At 56.1% G+C, this 21,718-nt stretch overlaps 4 protein-coding genes across 4 annotated transcripts; 1 reads left to right on the forward strand and 3 right to left on the reverse strand.

Moving 5' to 3' along the window:
- Window positions 1-269: 269 nt before the first annotated feature.
- DICSQDRAFT_154283 (uncharacterized protein) lies at window positions 270-6,779 on the reverse strand. The gene is made up of 28 exons (XM_007364386.1): window positions 6,445-6,779; window positions 5,755-6,390; window positions 5,496-5,702; window positions 5,423-5,433; window positions 5,290-5,361; window positions 5,100-5,226; window positions 4,921-5,043; window positions 4,694-4,865; window positions 4,580-4,639; window positions 4,502-4,527; window positions 4,327-4,449; window positions 4,097-4,272; window positions 3,828-4,038; window positions 3,509-3,772; window positions 3,396-3,456; window positions 3,221-3,343; window positions 3,019-3,167; window positions 2,937-2,963; window positions 2,319-2,881; window positions 2,168-2,267; window positions 2,055-2,110; window positions 1,614-1,997; window positions 1,238-1,552; window positions 1,081-1,186; window positions 708-1,029; window positions 562-652; window positions 487-510; window positions 270-422 (listed from the first exon to the last, which is right to left on the reverse strand). The coding sequence occupies exons 1-19, from the start codon at window positions 6,757-6,759 to the stop codon at window positions 2,858-2,860; spliced, it is 2,907 nt and encodes a 968-aa protein (XP_007364448.1). The 5' UTR covers window positions 6,760-6,779; the 3' UTR covers window positions 270-422; window positions 487-510; window positions 562-652; window positions 708-1,029; window positions 1,081-1,186; window positions 1,238-1,552; window positions 1,614-1,997; window positions 2,055-2,110; window positions 2,168-2,267; window positions 2,319-2,857.
- A 180-nt stretch (window positions 6,780-6,959) lies between these two features.
- DICSQDRAFT_135351 (NAD-dependent epimerase/dehydratase) lies at window positions 6,960-14,499 on the reverse strand. The gene is made up of 9 exons (XM_007364387.1): window positions 14,121-14,499; window positions 14,050-14,061; window positions 13,702-13,985; window positions 13,446-13,628; window positions 12,994-13,395; window positions 12,859-12,938; window positions 12,286-12,798; window positions 10,088-12,227; window positions 6,960-10,033 (listed from the first exon to the last, which is right to left on the reverse strand). Exons 8-9 carry the CDS (start codon window positions 10,136-10,138, stop codon window positions 7,049-7,051), a joined length of 3,036 nt encoding a protein of 1,011 aa, XP_007364449.1. The 5' UTR covers window positions 10,139-12,227; window positions 12,286-12,798; window positions 12,859-12,938; window positions 12,994-13,395; window positions 13,446-13,628; window positions 13,702-13,985; window positions 14,050-14,061; window positions 14,121-14,499; the 3' UTR covers window positions 6,960-7,048.
- Window positions 14,500-15,606: 1,107 nt separating this feature from the next.
- DICSQDRAFT_56786 (HMG-box) lies at window positions 15,607-16,053 on the reverse strand (the record flags this gene model as incomplete). The annotated part of the gene is made up of 2 exons (XM_007364388.1): window positions 15,607-15,753; window positions 15,808-16,053. 2 exons carry the CDS (start codon window positions 16,051-16,053, stop codon window positions 15,607-15,609), a joined length of 393 nt encoding a protein of 130 aa, XP_007364450.1.
- An 827-nt stretch (window positions 16,054-16,880) lies between these two features.
- DICSQDRAFT_154288 (uncharacterized protein) lies at window positions 16,881-20,974 on the forward strand. Its single transcript, XM_007364389.1, has 9 exons — window positions 16,881-17,201; window positions 17,302-17,539; window positions 17,588-18,347; window positions 18,713-18,806; window positions 19,011-19,103; window positions 19,166-19,677; window positions 19,752-19,854; window positions 19,911-20,655; window positions 20,730-20,974. Exons 1-9 carry the CDS (start codon window positions 17,051-17,053, stop codon window positions 20,779-20,781), a joined length of 2,748 nt encoding a protein of 915 aa, XP_007364451.1. The 5' UTR covers window positions 16,881-17,050; the 3' UTR covers window positions 20,782-20,974.
- The last annotated feature ends 744 nt before the right edge of the window (window positions 20,975-21,718 follow it).

The following is a 21,718-nucleotide window of genomic DNA, read 5'->3' on the forward strand; positions in this document are numbered from 1 at the left end:
GTTCTAATCTTATCAATTTGTATCAGTATATGCATCAGCGAGTCACAGTGAGACATCGCTCGCCTCCGCCAAAGTATGCGTTTGAGCAAAAGTCCGAAGGCGTTCAGTATCGAGACATACCAAATCCGACCGCCCTGTGGCCAACAGGAGCACTGTGCAACTAGCGAGACCTGATTGGCTGGTTTTGACCGGAGGAATCACAAGCTACCGGTGGACGCTGGTTGTTCACCCCGGATGCGTCGGTCCGGTGCCCCACATTCACCGGCCACGGCTTTGGCTGCCTTGGACTCTGTCGACCAGCTCCTGAACACTATTCTAGCTTTCTGAGTTGCACTCCGCGACACTTGGAACATACCGGAAGTCTTTGGATAGGCTCCGAAGGAAGTATGGCAGGGAAGACATTCACAGCGGAGGAAGTTGCTCAGGTACGCCGTAGCTTCCCGAGACGTGAGACAACGAGTGACGAGCACTACTGCCTCTCTATTCCAGCACAACAAGGCAGGGGACTTGGTCAGTCCCACATATCCCCTTTCCTGAGTGTTTCACTCAGTTATGGTGTAGTGGATCATCATTGACTCCAAGGTCTATGATCTCTCCAAATTTGCCAACCTGCACCCAGGCGGCGTAGGCGTCCTACTCACGAAGAATGTTGGTGCGTATATACCCCGCTGCGTCGCCCTCGCTCTTCCCCTCATCCTATGGATCAGCCGGAAAGGATGCGACAGAAGCGTTCTTCGGGTTGCACCGGCATGAAGTCCTTCTCCGGCCACAGTACGCAAGGTTGCAGATTGGCACCATTGCTGGTCAGAAGGAGTTCGTCCAGGCTACCGTTCCCGGAGACATCTCTAGCGTCCCCTATGCCGAGCCCGCATGGCTCTCGCCTGGTTTCCACAGCCCGTACTACAACGACAATCACAGGCGGTTCCAGAAGGTTGTGCGCAAGTTTTTCGAGGAGGTCGTGCTCCCGGATGCCGTCAAGTGCGAGGAGTACGGGAAGCGCATCTCTCAGGAGGTCGTGGAAAAGCTCTGGTACGTGCCTGTCTACCTGTTCCTGTCGTGGCTCTTATACTGGCTACATAGCGAGAACAACATCCCAGCGATGCGTATAGGCCCTGGCAAGCATTTGAAGGGTCGCAAGCTTATGGGCGGCATCGTTACCCCAGAGGAATTTGACCACTTCCATGAGGTTCGTCACTCGTTATGAAGTCTGACGCCACGTTGACTTACACTCCAATAGCTCATAGTCAACTACGAGATTGGTCGTCTCGGAACACGAGGCTATGTCGACGGCCTCCTCGCAGGAGAGGTCATCGGCCTTCCTCCCGTCCTGAACTTCGGCTCGCCTGAGCTCCAGGCCAAGGTGGTCCCCGAGGTGCTGGATGGCAAGAAGTTTATCTGCCTGGCCATCAGCGAGGCCTTCGCGGGTAGCGACGTCGGCGGCCTGCAGACGTACGCGGAGCTCGACGGTGACGAGTGGGTCATCACGGGGACAAAGAAGTGGATCACGAACGGCACTTTTGCGGACTACTTCACCGTCGCCGCGCGGACTGATGTGAGTACTCTGTTTGCTCATGCTAGGAAGCGTATGGCTCACGTGCTTGTCGAACGTACAGAAAGGTTATGTCGTGATCCTCGTCCCACGCCAGGACGCGGTTTCGACCAAGGCAATCAAGACCGCCTACTCCTCCACGGCAGGCACGTCTTACGTCACGTTTGACGGCGCGCGGGCCCCAGTGGCGAACACCCTCGGCAAGGTCGGCCAGGGCATGCAGGTCGTCCTGAGCAACTTCAACCACGAGCGGTGGATGATCGTCTGTACATCCATCGCTGCGCAGCGCAAGATTGTGGAGGAGTGCTTGAAGTGGACGAACCAGCGCATCGCATTCGGGAAGCCGCTGAACACGCAGGCGGTCGTGCGGGCACGGTTGGCGGCCATGATCGCGAGGGTTGAGAGTGGACAAAACTGGCTGGAGTTCGTGACCCATCAGATGAACAATGTGAGTGGCACAGCGTAGGGTAGGTAGGGAGAGCTATACTGACAAATTGTGCCACAGATGTCGTATGATGAACAGTCGGACAAGATCGCTGGCACTATTGGTCTTCTGAAGCAGTTAGTCTTGTACGATGGACAAGCAAGTACAGCATACTGATACGTTGCCTTTCTCAGGTATATCACCCGCACTGGTCGCGAAACCGCAGAAGACGCGACGTTGCTTTTCGGCGGTCGTGGTATCACTCAGACCGGTATGGGCAAGCTTGTTGAGAATGTGAGTCTTCCTTTTTGCTCGTTCCAACACCTCTTCATCGTGCACTTGCAGTACCACCGGACATCACCGTACGACGCCATCTTGGGCGGATCCGAGGATGTCCTTGGGGACCTGGGTGTGCGCCAAGCCATCAAGAAGCTCCCCAAGAATGCCCGCCTATGATTTTAGGAAGAGAATGGGTGATACCATTGGAACTCCTGCTTTGACAATCTACCTCCAACCTCCTGTAACATTACCAAGTTATATAGTCTTGTTCTCCACCGCGCTGACGCCCTGCATGAGCGCACATTGACGCACGGACAACAGTACAGGCTGCCACATGACTGAATGTATCAGCAACATAAAGAGGTAATGGAGCGAAATGGGAGCAATCGAAAGCAGCTCCCAGGACGGGCGACAAACGCAAATAAGCATTTCTACACCGACGCGAGGATGGAACCCCAAACATAGTCAATTCACCATAAGAAGCCATAAGCATAACGAAGACATTAGTCTGCAGTCAATGATTGTACAGTAGAAGAACAAACAGGAAAGAGATCTCAGGTATATGGCAGCGCTACCGGAGGCGCGGCAGGTAGAAGCTCAGGTTATTACAACCTGAACAGGAAGCCAAGCTAGAGGAGAATGGTTCAGCAAAGGGGAACAACACTAGGCAAGGGAACAACTGACATCCTCGGGGGTAAGACGACCCATTGCCTGGCGGAACGACAAATCAACAAGGGAATGCAATGTTGCGACGCGACGAACTTACCGTATCATCAGTAGAGAGAGTGGCGTCGACCATGGCGGCCTTCTTTTCCTGCAGCTGGATGATACGACTCTCGATGCTGTCTTCGATGACGAGCTTGATAGCCTGCACGGGACGGTGCTGACCGAGACGATGAATACGGTCCATGGCCTCTATAGCGGAGATGAGTACTGGGGACATGAACTAGGAGCGGAAAGATACGGACGGTACTCGACGGCAGGATTCCACCAGCTGTCCATGAGATAGACGCGCGACGCTTCTGTCAGGTTCAGCGCGACACCGCCCGCCTTCAAGCTAACGAGGAAAACCGTAACGTGAACGTTGTTCACTACGTAGACGTGTCAGGAGTGCGAAGGAGGGGCAACAACAGCAAGACATACTGAAATACTTGATCGTGGCATCGCGAGCCTGCGGGCTCATCGTACCCTCCAAACGACAGACCTGAAGACGATGTCACTGTCGTGCTTCCTATGCAGACCAACTCGCTACGTACTGTGAAACCAGCCTTCTGTAGCCGGAAAGCGATCAGATCCAAGAAGTTGACGAACTGGCTGAACACGATGCTCTTCGTCGTTGCGTCCTGCTTGCGGAGGTTGTGCAGTTCCTCAACGAGCGCCTCGATCTTGGAGGACGACCGCCACTTGTCGAGGTCGAGCCGCCCAAGGATACCCTGACGCTTGGTGGCGGCCTCGTCGAACTCGAGAGCAGGAGCCTCGAGGTCGATGGTGAGCGCAACATGGCAAACGGGACAAGCGGGCTAAATAGACATGTGAGCACCGTAGCCTTGGGATGTGTCGAGTAAGAAAACACACCATAGGCTCGAGGGACGCCTCAAGATACTGCTTGATGCACTCGCGGTCGAAGACATGGCGACACTTCGCCTGCAAGGCATCCTCGGCGAACTCGTTGCACAGCCGGCAGACAGTGCCTTCCCCAGTCTCGTCCTGAAGAAACACACCGACATTGTTTTTGCTGCGTAGGACAAGGTCTGGATGACAAGCCATCTGACGCATACGCGTGAGCCTACAAAAGGGAAGATTAGCTATGTATGCGCATTGAGGTTAGCCATGGCGAAGCTTACAAGCTGAAAATGTTTGAGTAGTTGTTCAGGACGGTCCCGGAGTCGACGTAGGTGTTGAACTGCCGCTTAGCATCGGAAAACAGCGACAGGTACAGCTCCTTTTCTTCCGGACTGAAGTAATCGCGCTTGATGATGACAGTGCGAGGAGGCAGCCCAAGGTCATCCGCACGTTGGATCTGCGCGGGATGTCAGTGCATGTTAGTCGCTTCGGGTAGCCGCCAGTGGCCTACCTTAGTACGACGCAGCATCATCCTGTCCAAGAGAATCTTCAATTTCTTGAACGCGATCGCACCTGGGCCGACCATTCCATTCTTCTGGATAGGCGTCAAGATCTCGTTGTTCCAGAAGCAGGTCTGCGGATTGCCGATGAGCGGAAGACGACGAGGATTGCAACAGGTCACTTACATGCTTCATGGGACTATGCCCACAGTCTATCCGGATGGCGTCAGGAGTAGATTGACCATGCCAGAATGGGTTACGTACCGTCGCAGGAACGTTTGTCCTTGAAGCTCCAGTGCAGGGACTTGCAGTCGCAGGACTTGCCTGTGGACGAGTAAGCGTCGCATATAGGCCAAGGTGGCGACCAGGGAGACTCACAGAAGTAGTACGAGAATGGATCACCACCCAAGAAGCGGACAAGACTGTAAAGCTCTCCTACACGATTCTGGAGCGGGGTACCAGACAGGCACCAGCGGTACCTTGCTTGCAGTTCGAACGCCGCCTTCGCGGTGTTCGTAGACCGCTCTTTGATATTGTGCGCCTCGTCAAGCTGTAGAGAATGTGAGGTCGGGCAAAGGCGCGTCGTACTGAGACCTTGAGCTCACGATGACCCGGTTCCACTCAATGGCATGAAGCGGCGACCTTTCCTTGATGATTTTGCCCTTGCGCTTGAATCCGCTGTGCTCCTTGCGGAAGCAGCTCTCCAAGACCGCGTAAGATGTCAAGACCTGTCGGCAGGATCGAATTCATCATAGCCTCGTACAGAAAAAAGTTCAGCACGTACAACATCGTACTTCTTCAGCTCTTTGATGCTGGACTCCCTAGATGCACCATGCCAGACGAGCGTCTTCAGCATATCCTCAGTGTGCAACTCAATCTCGTTACGCCATTGCATGATAGCGACAGTGGGCCTATGACGAGACTGGTAAATAGGGGTCGAGTAAAATTTCATCAGGACAAATCTTTGCACGTACGCAACGACCAAGTTCGGTTTCGCACCGTAGTCGGAAACCAAGAGCGAGATCATCTGGATAGTTTTCCCCATACTGTGTGATGCGAGCAATGAGCACATCTGTCAGCGGACGCATATGGGCAGCGGAGACATACCCCATCTCATCCTGGTGAAACACCACAAAGTTAGACGGAGTTCCTTTCCGTAGGGGATGAAACCATGACATACCGCAAGCATACCACCACTCCAGATGCCCTTCTCCTGCTCTCTAAGCCAGGAGAGACTCTCCAGCTGGAAGGGAAGGAGTTGGACCTTCAAGTTCGGCGGCTGCTCAGCCTTCTTGGGTACGACGATCTCGATACCTCGCTCTAAATCACCCCATACATCCCGAAGCTCAGGATGATGTCGCTGAAGTGCAATAGTCGCCTTCTCAGCCTGTACGGTGGTGAGGATGGTGGGGCTTCAAGAGAGAGAGACAACGACATACGCGGGTCAACTTGCGTCCCAACTTGACACGCATCTCGGCCTCTTCCTTGGCGATGCCTCTTCGCCGAAGAAGGTACATCTTGCGTTCCTCCTTGGTCAGCTTTCTCAGCTGCTGTTTAGTCAAGTGCTTGAACTCCTCGGATTCTTTGCCCTTGCCCTTGCCCTTTTCCTTTGCCGCTTGCTTGGCTTTGCCGTTGGCGAGTGGCTCCTCTTCCGACTCATCCGATTCAAGAGCGGACAGATCTTCGTACTCGAGCTCGCTCAACGAGTCAAGCTCGATGTCTGCGTCTTCCTTCGCTGAACGACGACGTCCAGAGCCACCATTCTTTGATGCTGCAGCCTTTGCTCGTGGCTTGGATGAACCCGCACCTGAGCTAACCAGACCTGCGGCCCGCTCCCGATCCTCACGGGCGGTCTGCAGGGACTGCTTGACGACGGTGTCGACCAGAGCTTCCTCGTCAGACTCATCAAGATCGTCTGCAAAGTCTGAACCCGCTTCGCCTTCAGAGGGGTCAAATTCAGAACCGCTGTCATCAGATTCGTCGACAATATCTGAGTCTTCGACGACAGCGACGGCTGCGGCGGAAGCTCTACTTGAACGCCTGGTCCTTGACAGCGTAGCCTCAGATGCAGAGGTCTGCACAAATGGTCTGAGATGTGCGCTCGGATGCGACAGGGCAGCGATATTGACCTTGGCTACTTTCATGGTGGCTATCTCCACGTATGCGGTTTGCTGAACCACTCTGCGCTTAGCCCCTCTCTTGGTCGACGACGTCTGGGCCTCTTCCTCAGAGGCATCTTCGAGCGCACGCTTTTTGCTGGCTATGGTAGTCTTGGTGGTCTTGACAATATCTTGCTTGAGGATTGTGTCATCTTCGTCCATGACGGAGGTATCAGGAGTCGAGCATATGGAGGCTCCGGCGCTGAATCCGGGCGAGACGGTGGTGGTTGGCGTCGCAGACGCTGAGTGAGCAGCCTTTGCTGCACGTCCACGCGTGACGGGCATGAGGGGCAGACTTGCACGAGGTGGGCGGGAGATGGAAGAAGGTGGACAAGGACAACTTTTGCGTGGCTACCGAGACGCGTCCCCGACAAGACGCGCCGCAACCTTATTTATTGTCGCGTTTAGCCGAAAGGCGCCTAAAACGCGCTTCCGTTTTCCCACTGACTCAAGCTCTTCGGCGATAGATCTGGCAACACCTACTCCATTCGGACAATCTACATACTTCACTCTAAATCTCAGCAGGCATTCCAAAGCGCTGCTAGGCCGACAGCAGCTACAAGCCAAGAAATGTTTACAAGAAGCGGACCAAGAAGGAATACACGGCTACAGTCAACACGGCTCTGGTCTGGTTGTTCCACATCTCCTCTCGCCTCGGAGCCTCACCCATCACTCCACAAAACCAGTCGAACCGCATGAACAACAGGCTATACTCGCCACGCTCCAGCAGCCCAATAACCCTGCCCCATTCCGAGAAGACGCGAATGACCGCGCCCTCGATAACGGCCGCGACCCACCTCCAGCCGCTCACGGTTGTCCTCATGTTGCTCACCCGCTCGGGGTGAAGCACGAGGTGACGGAGGAGGTCATGCGCGACATTCGCTACCATCATCGAGACACCGAAGAGTGTTCCGGTCATGATGATGGACTGACCGAGGGCGACGTCGAAGAGCGCGACGAAGACTCCCAGAACGAGGAACAGGACGCTGCCGAGCATACACTCCGCCGCGTTCGGCGAGAAGTCGCGGTAGGAGTGCTCGGGGTAGAGTTTCACGAGCCTGCCGTCACCCTTCGACCACATGTAGAACCTCCAGTACGTCCTCTTCCCTCCATACCACCACGGGTGCGTGACCTTCACGGCCGGCGCCGCGAAGAACCCCTCTCCGCCATGGAGCAGGGAGTAGTCGCGCATTTTCCGGCAGTAGTCGATGTCCTCCCCACCGCCTGTCTTCGGGAACTGCAGGTCAAACGCCAGACCATCCGCAAGGTTCCGGCGCGCGATGAGGTTCGCCGTGACGCCCCAGGGCACGTCCTGTGCAATCTTCTCGGCGATGTCCCAGAAGTACGTGACGCCCGCGAGGTGCACGGCCGCCTCGAAGATGGTGACAGCAAGGGGGAAATGAGCGTTGCCGACGAACCCTGCCGCGCTAGGGTGTGCACGGATCGCCTTCTCGGCCTCGATAAGGATGTTTGCGTCCGGGTTGACGTCGTCGTCGAGGAAGTGCACCCATTCCGCTGCGGATTCTAGGAGGCCCCGGTTTCGGGAGTAGGACGCCCCGAGATTCTGCGCGTTTACTCTGATGCGGACGTCAGGACGATCTCCGTACTTCTGCATGAGCTGATGGATGCGGGGAGAGTCAGGGTCGTCGACGACGACGATGAACATGACGGTGCAGGTGGGGCTCGCCCGCAGAGCGAGGAAGGCATCAAGGTGTTTCATGAGAACCCGATAGCACGGGATCACGACGTCGAGAGTGAGCTTCTGCTGCACAGCAGGAGCCCGCTGCCTAAGCCAGGCTTCTACTGCAGAAGTAGCATTGTCCAGGGTCTGGAAAGTCCACCCGGCCGCATGAACCTTGTCGTAGCGCGCGTTGCCGTCCCCACCAAGCTTGTTGCAAAGCCTCGAGGCAATCATGGCGGAACAGCCCCAGCGCCGGTACAGTTGATACAGGAACGGATCGCCATCCTGGTTCGTGAAGCCATCCGGGATGACGTCGCCCCCAAATATCTCGAGATGAGTGCGGTGGACCACTGGGAATGTCGGGAAGCCGGGGAAAGACGTATCGGTGAACGCCACGCAGCCAACACCGTGTGGCACGCTTTCCGCAGCAGCGAGCTCGGAAAACTTGCGATGGATGACTGACATCCAGTTGGCGTCTTGCAGGACGACGTCATCGCCCATGAGGACATAGTAGTCGCACTTGTCGTCGAACGCCCTCCGCGCGCAGTCACGCCATAGAGCGCAGACGTGTCCTCTCGGACGACGGCTTGGCGGCAGTGTGGTGATGTGATGGACCCCATGCTCGCGAAGAAGTACTTCGGCAGCGTTACCCTCTCCAGTTCGCCAGAGGAAGGCGTCGTCTTCGTCTATGGCCAGGTAGATGTGGAACTGGTACCTCTCCCCAAGACGCGCGACGTCGTCTGCAGTGGTCCTCAGTAGCGAGTCGGCAAAACGCCCTAGATTAGTGAGGCACTCCTCGGGAGAGCTCAGACCGCGAGAAGTTATTGGAAGGAGGACTGCAAAGGTGATGGCATCGGCTGCGAGGTCGACCATGTCGCTACTCTGGAGGAGGCGGAGGAGGCTAGACCGCTCAGCCGCAGTCTTCGAATGAAGCAACTGTTCAAGCTGTTCGCGGATCCACTCTCCTGTCCTGCGCATGCCCTCCTCCAAGGACACCTGCGGCTCCCAGCCGAGCGTCTCCTTCACGAAAGTATTGTCGGAGTTGCGGGAGCCTACGCCTTGAGGTCTGTCTAGTTTGTGGTCAAACTTGACGGATTCCGGATCGATGGACGCAGCACGGAGCGCGATATCCGCGAGCTGGCGTACGGACACGGCTTGGTCCGAGCCAATATTCACCGGCTCCGAGCAATCCGACTCCAAGAGACGGAGGATCGCTTCGACAGCGTCGTCGATGAAGCAGAAGCTCCGCCTCTGGGAGCCGTCCCCCCATATCTCAAAGTGCACTTCCGGATCCTGAGACAGCTTCGCAGCAAGTGCTTTGCGAAGGAAGGCCGCTGGGACCTTCTCGCGTCCTCCATACCAAGACCCCATGGGGCCATAGATATTGTGAAAACGCGCAACTCTTACCTGGAGGGTAGACGCATGCTGATGCAGTCCAAGCTCACTCACGAGCTTCTCCAGGCCATAGAGGCCTTGTGGATGCGGCGGAGGGTGCTTCCACACGTCGCCCTCGGCAAGTGATACGTCGACACCGGAGCCCTGGAGGGACTCTGGGTAGACGCAGGCCGACGACGCGTAGAAGAACCCTCGCACTCCGGCGGCTTTGCAAGCAGAGAGGAGGTTAGTTGTCATCGTATGATTCTCTTGATATATGATGAAGTCGTTGGCAGCGTGAATGGTGCCCATCCCCCCCATGGTGGCCGCGAAGTGGAGCACGACATCGACGCCTTGGACGACGCGACAGCAGAACGAAGGATCACAGAGGTTCCCAAGGACGACCTCTTTGACCAAGGTCGCAGCAAATGGGGGACGGCCCACTAGGTCGGTGACGCGGACGTCATAGCCGAGGGAGACGAGCTTTCGAGCAACATGGCCCCCCTACCGCGTCGAGTCAGTGACACTATCGTCGACTTAAACGCCGGTAAGACTCACGATAAAACCGTGTCCACCGGTAATGAGTATGAGTTTCGATTTGTCGAGCATGCTAAAGTACGCAGAAGGCTTCTGAGGATGGACTCTCGAGGTCATCCTGCTCGGGATTATATACGTTACTGCCCTAGCCTTGATGCCGGAACCAGCGTAGCGCAGCCCCCACCTCGTTATCTGGATAGAGAACCTCGCAGCACGGTTTCTGTAATCTCCGATGTCGCAGGATGCTAATTCGTAATCGCACTGCGCTAGATATTGCGATATTAGTGAAACGGGAAATGAGCGACAGTACCCCATAGACGCGTCGTGAGGTTCGATTAGACTCTCCAAACAAGGCAACGTTGCGAACGAGGCCCCGAGGTGTTCGGAGTGATACGCCTGTGGTTAGCGTCTGCGCACACAATGACGACATCCATACTTGAATAAAACATCCGATTCTACGTATACAGAGCACACGACTAGCTGGCAGTCATGCACGTGGAGGGTAGCCATCTGATTCGGAGTTAATACCAGCCCACGTCCGCGTGGCGCAGGAAAGGATGTGCAACATGAAACAAATCAGTGTGGACCATGATCATAGGCACCGGACAAGAGACATGGACCGTAGGTGGGCAAGAGTGTGTGCCTGTGTGTTGGGCCGCATGCTCCTCAGGCAACCATCTGTTCATAGGTATGGAGAATCCGACGTGTTGGCGCAATGATAGAGCTCTAGAGGAAACCGATTGTCATGCGACCAACGCGGATGAGATATGTGACACATGATCTTCCGGCGGGGACCATCCAGGACTCCGTGGTGGCCTCCTGGATAACCTCAAGTGGCCGCTGTGTAAAGACAGACGCCCGTGGAGAATGCTGCTCCAGGCTCAATTCCCTCCGTTCTCTGTTGGATTTGACGTAAGCATGACCAATAAAGCCTTGCAGAACCACACAACTGTGTTTCATCTGAACCGTGCCTACTGCCGCAATCTGTCATGCAAGTCGTCAACATGTGAGCCAAACGCGGTAAAGCAGGGATGAAGACCACACCAGGCCAGTATATAGCCTCACTTGAAGATGAGACTGCAGAGCAGGAAACACCTCGGAACATCCCACAACAAGTGAGTTTCGCTCTACCTCACTGCCCCCGCACTGTTTGACCGAAATGGACTGGCAGTTCGCAGACGAACGAGATGCAAGAGCCACAGTACCGCTTCACCGAGTCCCAGGACTGGTTCAGTCCCCACAAGGACGCATGGAGAGCCGTCTTCGGCCGCGTCACCGCCTCCAGTCCGCGAGTCTTGGAAATCGGTTCCTGGGAGGGCAGATCTGCCGTATTCCTCTTGACGGAGCTCTGCCGCAATGACGGGGAGCTCGTCTGCGTCGACCACTTCGACCTTCTGCAGACCGAGGCGGGACGCGGCCGTTACGCCGCCCTCCAGCATAACCTCTCCCTCACCGGCAAGCCGCATCGCATCATCGGCGACTTCAGTGTCCCGGGTCTGATGACGCTCCTACGCGAGGAGATGTCTGCCGCACGCCCTGGCTTCGACTGGGTCTACATCGACGGCTCGCACGAAGCAGACGACACCTTCCTCGACGGCGAGCTTGCATGGCGCTTGGCCCGCAAGGGTGCAATCTTTGTCTTCGACGACTACCACTGGAACTTGGAACCTGAAGACAGCATTCGCCACCCGAAGCGTGGCATCGACGGGTTCCTCGCACTGCATGCCGGACAGTACACGCGTCTGTCCTCGGACGACCAGTACCAGATGATCCTTCAGAAGACCACCGACATGCGCATCGGTTTTCTCATGAAGAACAACTTTGCCACGACGGCCGCGTCTCAGGGCCTGCAGAAGTCTGGCATCAACGTCGCCCTCGCCATCGACGACGGGTACGCAATTGCTGCCGCAGTCGCTATCCGCAGCACGGTGATCCACACCAGAGGCCCGGTCACGTTCTACGTATTTAGCAGCGACCTGTCTGATGTTTCGAAGGCGAAGCTGGAGCAGTGCGTCGCCGATGCAATAGACAAGACTATACGGTTCCTGGACCTACCTGCGGCCCCTCCCTCCCCACTCGCCGACGTTCCTTTCCCTGCTGGGCCCTCGTGGGGCAAGATCGCTCTGATTCCGATCTTGCCGGAGGAGGTGGAGAAGGTGCTCTACTTCGACGCCGACGTGTTAGTCCGAGGAGATCTGAACGAGATTTGGGACACGGACCTCAGGGGCAAGACGTTGGGTGCGGTTCCTGACGTCGGTTACCCGATGGGCCACGAGGACGTCGGCCGCATGAAGTACTTCAACGCGGGAGTCCTACTCATGGACGTAGTGCGCTTGCGAAAGGACTTCGGTTCTCTACATGCACAGTGCGCGAAGATGGCGAACTCGAAGTTCAAAGATCAGGACGCGCTGAACATGCACTGCCGAGATGACTGGCTTTGCCTCGAGATGAAGTGGAACGCGCAGGGCCTCGGCACGTACGCCGAGGATGTCACCCCGGAGCGCGCTGCGTTGGGGCTGGAGTCGATGGTTGAGCCATGCATCATCCACTTCACTGGTGTGATGCACCCGTCCATGGCGGAGGCGCTCGAACCGTTCGTGAAGCTGAGCGGGAAACCCTGGGGGTACTTGGGGGCTCCGCACAACCCGTATTGCGAAGAGTGGTGGCATGTGTGCGAGAAGACGGCGTGGAAGGGGTGGCGGACCTCGGCGGAGCGCCAGCTGGAACGCCTGCTAGAGATGGAGGAAGCGATTCAGGTCGGTGTCAAGGCGTTCAGGAAGAAAATCACTGACTTGCACTAGGGTAACGTAATGGCTTTCGTTTGCAGATTACGGTTTGTAATTGAACAGTTTAGAGTTTCAGACGAAGCGTTCTGCTGCAATATTGAAATTAGGATGACGTACATACCGTGAAACAATCTACATAACCTTGGTAGCGTCCACGGGAATACCGGACCACCAGAGTACAGATTGCGAAGGAAGGCCGCGTGAATGAAGCCGTCAAGATACATTTGCCGAGCCCGCGGAGTCCTGGCATCATAGACGCCCATGCGAATCCTAACGTCGATATCCATGCACTTCGAAGGCTTCCACAGATTTCGTCCCCTAACCGAGCAGGGAGCGACATATAATACAGCCAGACGCACTGAAGTGATTCCACGAGGCAAGGACAATGCAAACGGTCAAAGCGCTAATATACACCGCAGAAAGCCACTGGTATAGATCTGAACGCGGAGTGGGAGCAGACTCGCTCGAGACGAGAGGATCACCAGTCTCCGCCACCGTCGAACCCTCCCTGATCTTCACCGTTTTCGAAGCCCTGATCGTAGCCTTCGAGACGAGGTGAGTAAACGTCGTGGCTAGCGTCACGGCGCACGTACCCTGATCGTAAGCCTCCTCACGCTCGTGATCCTCGTGATCCTCAAACGCATCCATGAGCAAGGCGCCGCCTACCAGGCCAGCACCACCCGCAAGCAACGCCGTTCCCATACCCGGACCGGACTTCTTCGGGGGAGCGGCGTACACGGGTTGCTGTGGCTGAGGGGAGCTCGAGCCGAACCAGCCTGTCGATACGTCAAGGCGATCAGTCAGCGTATGCTCCCTGTCAAACCACTACCGCTAGTCGTCATCACGTACCACGACTTTCCTGGGGAGGAGGTCCTCCATATTGTGCAGGATAACCGCCCTGAGGCGGTGGGGTCCCGTAGTACCCGCCGGGGGGCGGTGGCGACTGGCCCCATTGTGGCGGAGGAGGACTTGGGTTGTAACCCGGGTTGTAGCCACCCGGAGGCGGGTACTGGCTACTGTATTGATTGGGCGGAGGAGGCCCCGGGGGCGGACCATAGCTTGCAGGGGGTGGCGGACCGAGTGGATGCACCCACGAGGAACGCGGAGGGTTCTCCCTAGTGTTCACATAGAACCTGACCCATGTCAACCGATTTGTCAGCTAGACCAATGGAGGCCTTGGATGCGGACGAAGCTCACCATGTCTGGTACCTGAGTGACCGAATATGGATCAGCATGCGTGTTATGCGGGGGTAGGAATAAGGTCATATCATGAGGCCTATCCCCGTAGTCCAGCACACAGCTTGATACCCATCGCCTGCATTCGAGTAGCTTTCGCAACATGACGAAGTCAGGGAATAGATAGGTCGGAACTCCAGAGACCTCCGCAGTCACGGAGGGGGGGGGGGTTGCGTGTGATGTCAACGAAGCCGCGACATACTGACCACGGACTGTCCCCTCTCAACCCATACACTCCATATCGAGGATATCTAAGCACAACTGGTGGTGGCGAGGCTTGCGTGCGGGGTGGTTCCCGCTTCCACCACACTAGCCGAGACCAACGCTGACATGACAGGGATGCTCACCTCTCGTCGTACTTCTCTATCCACCCCTCAGGCAAAGGGCGTCTGTCGGGATTCGTGGGAGGACCGTAGGGAGGGGGCTGGGACATCGATGGTGTGTTGCGATAGTGAATGTAATGGACAGGAAGCAGCCAGGATAGTCGCTTGCACCTTTATATACCACTCGGCACTCAGATGGCCGTTGCCCGATAGACATCCGGGCCAGGAATAGGGTAAGCAATAGCCATATTCCACCGCTTTCCAGACACGCGCTGCGCAATTGTGGGCTGCACTGCTTATGTCGTCGTTACTTCGGGTTTGTTCTCAAGGACGACAGTGCTCGACTGACTCGCGGCACTGCGGCTGGGGCATCGCAGTACCACGCACACACCGCCTCGCGCAGAGGCCGGCAGGGTCACAATAAAGGGTGTGCGTAAGCAACGGATGTGACGGCGTAAAGGGCGGCAGGAACCGGAGGTAGACAAGCTGAGCAGAGAAGCAGCTCGCCATCGGCAATTGTTTCGGTACTCTCGGGATGACCGGGATGCGAATATCAATGTACATGCAACGCTTTTGGCAGGGTCCGAACAGCCTTGTCACCATCCTAGCGCGCGAGCGCCATTGCGCATTCTCCGACGCTCATCTGCAGACTTCGCACACCTTTCCTAACGCACCCACCATCGCGACTCGACCAACTCTTTCATGACGCACAGAAGTGGAACCCTCGCGCATGGGGCGGCGAGCTCGGCGGTGGAGGCAAGAGATGTCATGATTCGGCGTCATGGCATATTACAGATGATCAATACTACTACCCTACTTCGAAGAGCGAAAACGACCACCGTGACCCCCAAGAGCACGAGCACCGAGACACATTGCACATGAGAAATATAAGCATCAGCCATTGAAGCTTTCAAGCCTTCGATTTCTTGTGCTTTCTTTCTTTCTTCGATGCTGAAGCATCGTCCTTGATGACGGAAACGGCAGGCCCCTTCTTCGACTTCTTCGGTGGAGGTGTAACTACCTCTTCTTCTTCTTCTTCGTCGTCGTCGTCATCCTCGTCGTCGCTAGAATCGGAACTTGTCGGGTCGGCCCCAAATTCCTCGGCAATAATTTGGGGTTCCTCGACAGCGACGGGCACGACTTTCGCCGGCGGAGGTACGACAGCAGGAGCAGGAGCAGGAGCAGCGACAGGAACCTAAGGTATATGCGTCAAGTGATGCAGGTTTCGCAACGAACTGATAGGACTCACAGGTACAGCAGACCCATCAGTCTTGCCAGACTCGTATGCCGCCTTCTCCTCCCGCCATCGATCCTTAAGGACCTTGTTACGGTTCTCATACGCCTGCAGGCAGGGCGGTCAAGCGAGGATCCATAGTGACGGCATAAGTTTACTCACATCTTTCTGATCCTGGGGCATTTCCGACCACAACTTGGCGATCGCGCTCAGAAGCTCGTTGTTGCGCATCCCGGGGTTCTTTGCTTTGAGCTCATTGCGAACGTCGTTTTGGAACAGGAGATACGACGACGCGGGACGTTTCGGTGCTTGCGGGTCCTTTGGCTTCTTCGCCCTCCTCTTGACCTCGGCATCGTCAGCGCGCGACTTGCGCTTCTTCCCTCCCTCGTCCTGACCCATCGGGGCCATCATGGGTATTCCGTACTGGCCGTTCGCGAGAGGAGGGAACCCAGTTGCCTGACCCATATAGGGGACTCCAGCAATGAGGTGCGCGAACTGGTCGGCGACAGCCGCGCATTCCCGCATACTGTTGGCGACAGTTGTGAGAGTGCCCATAAGCTATAGGGACCGTGGTGAGATCGAGGCAAAGAGCTACGGCGACGAGGGCCGAACCTGCATCTTATGATACTCAAACTGCGCCTGATTTTCGGGACTCATGGTGAGCTTAGGTGGAGAAGAGCAGGCGATAGGGGGTTGGACGGAGGCGCGACGCGACGAGACGCGTCTCGTATACTGCGAGAGTAAGAAGAGGTTGAAAGGGGGTAAAGGGGGGTTGAAAACTGTGTTGATGGCGGTATTAGTGACGGGCCTAGGCGTTGTGCTTGTTTGGCTGAATTGACTGTTTGTACGGTTACAAATGGCATTAGAAGCGGGTTAAATCAGGTTAAATCGTGCTCGGCGTCGCTTCAATCATGCGCTTATTGTTTTCCCATGCAGCTGGCTCTTGGCCATTATGAGCCCTTTTTGGAGCGCACCTATTCAGCTGACCACCTGCCATTGCGCTCACCAGTACACGTTGAAGCCGATGTGGGAGGGTGGCCTCCGGTGATAAGAAAGAAGTGTAAGGGAGGTTGTCTGTCCGCGGCTGTGGCACGGCATATCGGGTCGGGAATAATGGAGACGATTTATATTGACAGGCGCGGGCGCAGAGCGTGGGAAAGAAGGCCGTGTTCGGGCCAGAGAGGGCTTGAAAGCGGAGACCGAAAGGCAGTTTCTCAGCCTGACCTCTGACCATCATCACGAACGGCGAGCGCAGCCTTGAAGTCCTGGCAAGGTGATATCGACGGTTGGCAACCGACTGCAGCTCTTCTGTCCTCCATTTCGTCTTGCTGTTGCCAGAAATAAGCCCGTAGATTTCGCAGTAATCGCTTGAGAGCGCCCTGTGCAAAAAGAGTCGCGGTTGCAGATGGAATATACGAATGCAGCCTGGCTGCAGACCCAAATCGCGGACTTGCAGACGGTCCATGACGAAAGGACGTCTGCGACGCCGGATGACTGGAAGGAGCAGGCTGCCAGCGTGCAGGGTGGTATCAACGACCTGCTCGGAGACATCCAGGGTGAGCACAATACTCCTTGAACAGGCGCCCGCACCCAGCAACGCGTCGTCCGCCTGCCACTGTCCCCGAGTCCCTGCTCATCGTCCTTCCTGCTCTCCAGTATCGAATACTTCCACCGCATCCACACACTCCCCGGGTCCTACTTTCTTTCTCCCTTATCCCCTCCAGCTCCTCAGCACAACCTCTCCCTTCAACTCTGCCCCGTTCGGCGCCAGCCAATGGCAAGCTTCCTCGTCGCAGCAGGTGCCCGTCTCGAGCTATTCTTCTTTGAATGGCGCAACAGCAGCCTCGTCGCATCTGCAGTCGCAGGGACATTCTGTTGGAGCTATGGTCATTGAGTGCGTGGTGACTTCCCGAATTTGATCCATCCCTGACCCCGTCCACAGCCCCGCGCTGACGACCATGAATGGGTCCTCCGGCAGTCCTCCCCAGCAATTCCAGCAGCCATCCTTCATGTCCTCACAACCTCAGTCTCGCATGCAGTTCTCTTATCAACAACAAGCGCATTCCTCTCCATTATCCATTAATCCCTCATACGTCCACGCGAATGCCTCACATTACCAGCAACCCCAACAGCAGCATTCCATTTCGCTTTCTCGCAATCACTCGCATTCCCCCTCGCAACAACAGCAACAACAACAGCAACAAGGAACCCTCTCGCCATTTGTCCTACACTCCCCGACGAGCGGTTTCTACGCCGGTATCCCTCCTTCGTCCTTTTACGGCCAATCCCTGCAGCCTCAAGCAGGTCCCTCATCCACACCACAACCTCCTCCGCAACCCTCCCAGCCCGCCCAACCTCCTCCCTCATCTGCATCACCCCCCGCGCCCAATAAGCCCTCGCCTGAACAGCGAAGAGCCAAACTGGCACAGGACGTGAAGCCATTTATTCAGCCGACCTCATTTACAGGAGCAGGCGCGGTCAATCAGCTAGTCAACATTCTTGACGATTACGGCATTCCAGAGGTTGAAGCTTCGTTACGTCTCGAGATACTGACCAAGATCAGGGACAACGCTGGCAACCATTACTTCCGCGCTTGGGTCGACAACACAGTCGCCCTCGACATCATCCGCGAATGGCTTAAGCTGGCGTTTCAGGGAAGGAACGAGCCCCAATTGCTCGAGACGATCATGCCTATACTGCACGTGAGTTGCACTATGATCTCTTCCCTTCTATTCCCCCGCTACCGATCCCCATCCTCCTTCGCCGCCCACAAGCAGTGAAGGTGCGCGCCCAAAGGCGCCGACGTTGTTATGGTCCCGTAGGTTGATTAAGCCGTCAAGCGTAGCACAACCCGTCAGTATGCGACCGCTGCTAGCGACGGCGGGCGTGTATTCTTGGGTTCTACCCTCGCTGAGGGTTTATAAATGCCCCCTACCGGGCGTGTGAGCTATGATAAGTCTCCGTAGCGGCTACCTAGTGCAGTCAGCCGTTATCACTCCGAGTCGTTTTAACTTCCTCGGGAAACTAGCGAACTAACGAGCACTGGCTGCTGCTTGCCATTGTCTAGATCATTGATCGCCTACCATTGACCGTCGACAAGCTCAAGACAGCCAAGCTTGGGAAGTTGATCATGCGACTCGTCAAAGAGCCTCCCACTCCGGGTGAGTTGAGCCTTTCGTGTGTGCACAAACCCAGAACATTGCGTTGTGGGCCAAGTGAATGCCGCGTAGAGGACAGATCAGAGACCTGCGTGACGCATATATCTATTGAATCTGTAGAGAAGCTTTTGATTCGCCTGGTACTCGTCGATAAATTACATGTATCTAACTACTGTTTTTTCATGTGCGCCGAACGAAACCCATCAGCGATCAAGGACATGGCAGCGAACCTGGAAAAGAAATGGCGAAAATTGCTCGCACAAGAGGTGTCCGACAAGATGGACACGGAAAACCCAGAGGGTAAGTCATGTCAGTCCATATCGCCACGTATCGATAACTTAAACGAGTACTGTCCAAATCAGACAAGAACAAGAAACGGCGAGCAGAGGGCATACCAGCGAAGGGTGCGCCCCCTGTGAAGAAGGCCGCCGTCCCTGGCGCGACTGCCTCGACGCCTAAGGCCATCCCTGTCAAGAAGGAGGCGAAACCGGTAGTCAAGGACGCGAAGTCCGACTCGTCGTTCTTCTCCAAGCCAAAGGTAACCAAGAAGGAGCTGCCCAGTTTCAAGAAGAACGCGCCTGCAGCTCCTGCCCCTGTCAAGAAGGAGTCCGACCAGAACATTGCACAACCGTCGTCATTCAACCCCTTCGAAGAAGTGCTCAAGTCGTATGGATCGGCAGGGGCATCCGCGACGCCGCCTCCTTCGGTACCGTCGCCCGCTCCGGGGCCTTCAACCACAGTCGCCTCTGTCACGGCTCCGTCGGGATTGACCAGAAAGGGCAAACTCAAGAGATCGGTTACTTGGGCTCCCGATGGGCAGCTCGAGCAGATCAGGCTTATTGAGCGCGCGGTGTACGACGATGACCCTGCCACTGTCAGCCTTCTTTGCTCGTATCAGCGTATGTACTGTATATTAATTAGAGGCCCAACGCGGCACTACGCACACAGGGCTCGCATCCGGCACATAACATTCGCGATCTTGACCGTGACGAGGGCGCCGCGCTTCATGCGGTACTATTCGACGAACAGATCGAATGGGCGGAGCCACAACGTGAGCACGCCATGTGTCGTGTCCTGTGATCCCGTGACTAATAAAGGACGCTGCAGCACTTGAGCTCCCTCCGGAAATCCAAATTCCTCCACGAGGCAACGACAGCCAAGAGCGTGCTGCGCAAGAAGAACGAGAGCAGAACGCGCTGCTTGTACTGTACCCCTCGCCGACACAGATTCCCGACAGCCCCGCGGAGCCGTTGACCCAGATCGCGGAAGATCATGTTGACGAGGGGATGGTCCTCATGTTGACCGGTCCGGAAGTAGATGCTGTGCTTTGGAATGCCTCTCCCCCGCCTTCGACGCCATCGGCCGTTGCGGACCTCGTAGCGCAGCTCGCGTCGGGTTCAGGCGGCGACGTCTTGATGGGTGATAGCGGACAGGCTGCTGCAGCCGTGTCGAACATGTATACAAACGGGGACGGGTTCGACGCAGAGAAGCTAAAGCATCTCATGGCACAGCTCCAGCAATCCAATCCGCTCGCTACGCTCTCTGCAGGCGGTCTTGCGCCGTCGCAGCCTCAGCAGGGCGACTCGGCGCAGGGCTGGAACCCTGGGAATCAATACTCAGATTACGATCGGGGCTACCACGAAAACGGCGCCGGACGCGGCGGCGGAGATCCGAGCCGGCGATGGAACGATGACGGTCCTTGGGGATCGGCGCCGGGAGGCCCGGGCCCTGCGGCCAGCGAGCGCGGCTTCCGGGGTCGCGGCCGGGGAGGGCCGCGAGGAATGGGCCGGGGCCGGGGAGACGGACATAGAAATACGAAACGAAAACCATGCAGTTTCTTTTTGGCAGGAAGGCGAGCACCCGAGTCTGTAGTGAACGAACGACCGAGGAAACTGATCACGCCCCCTTCGCTTCTCCCGTCCACAGATGCCGATATGGGGATCAGTGCGATTTCAGCCACGAAGCGCTCCCGTATTGACCGGTGCCATACCTTGGACTAGTTGTCGACTTATCGCCGGCGTCGCATCCCCGAATTTCTTTACATCCAGATCGCAATCATATCAGCAATACTTCCTCGCATTCGCAAGCAACTCCTCACTACCTGCATAGTTACCACGTGTATCTCATACTAATATGTCTTGTTCATTCTATACGCCGTAGACATATGCATCGTACGCTTTTGGTCTCGGCCACAATCGAGCACGTTGGCAGAAACGTGCATGACGACGTAACAGGCGCCGACGTCAGCGATCCAAGGATACGGGTCTGTGCAATTCTTCTGTTCCTCATGATCGGCCACATCGAGTGATTCTATATAGCATCAGAGCAGCAGCCATGAGGGTCATGTGTATCGCGCAGTCGCCAAAGAGGCCACCTACTGGAAGCACTTTTGTCTGTCGGATGCCCGATGCGACCTCCCAACATCACGCTCATGTGTCCCAGCTGGTATCCCACATGCTAGCTGCTGGAATGTCTTGAGTTCACGAACGATTATACACAGTCGCCCAATCTAATGTCCGATCGGGGAGAGCTGCGCGCCTTAACTTTGGCCACCTAATAATCAGTCTGTAGTCTTGCAGGAAGGAGCTGTACACCTTGAACTACGTACGAAGACTCGTACGATCGCTGCAGTTACTTACAGAGCACAGAGCATACACCTGAGAGCGGAGGCCGTCCATACCGTGGTGGCTCTGATACACCCATCGACGTCTCAAGGGGCTATCAGGCATGCCTTTTGTTGTGTGCTTGCTCGCACCGGACTTTGGAGAATCTCGCGTCATCGTCGAACTCGACATATGAAGTCTTTCTATCGTAATACCACCTCAGATCTCGCGACTCGACGATATTCGGGCGTCAGATAGGCGAGAGAGTGATAGATGATTAGTATACAGTATAGAACAGCATAAATAGAAAAG

The sequence above is a fragment of the Dichomitus squalens genome, assembly GCF_000275845.1.
Source record: "Dichomitus squalens LYAD-421 SS1 unplaced genomic scaffold DICSQscaffold_8, whole genome shotgun sequence".
Taxonomy (NCBI): Eukaryota; Fungi; Basidiomycota; class Agaricomycetes; order Polyporales; family Polyporaceae; genus Dichomitus; species Dichomitus squalens.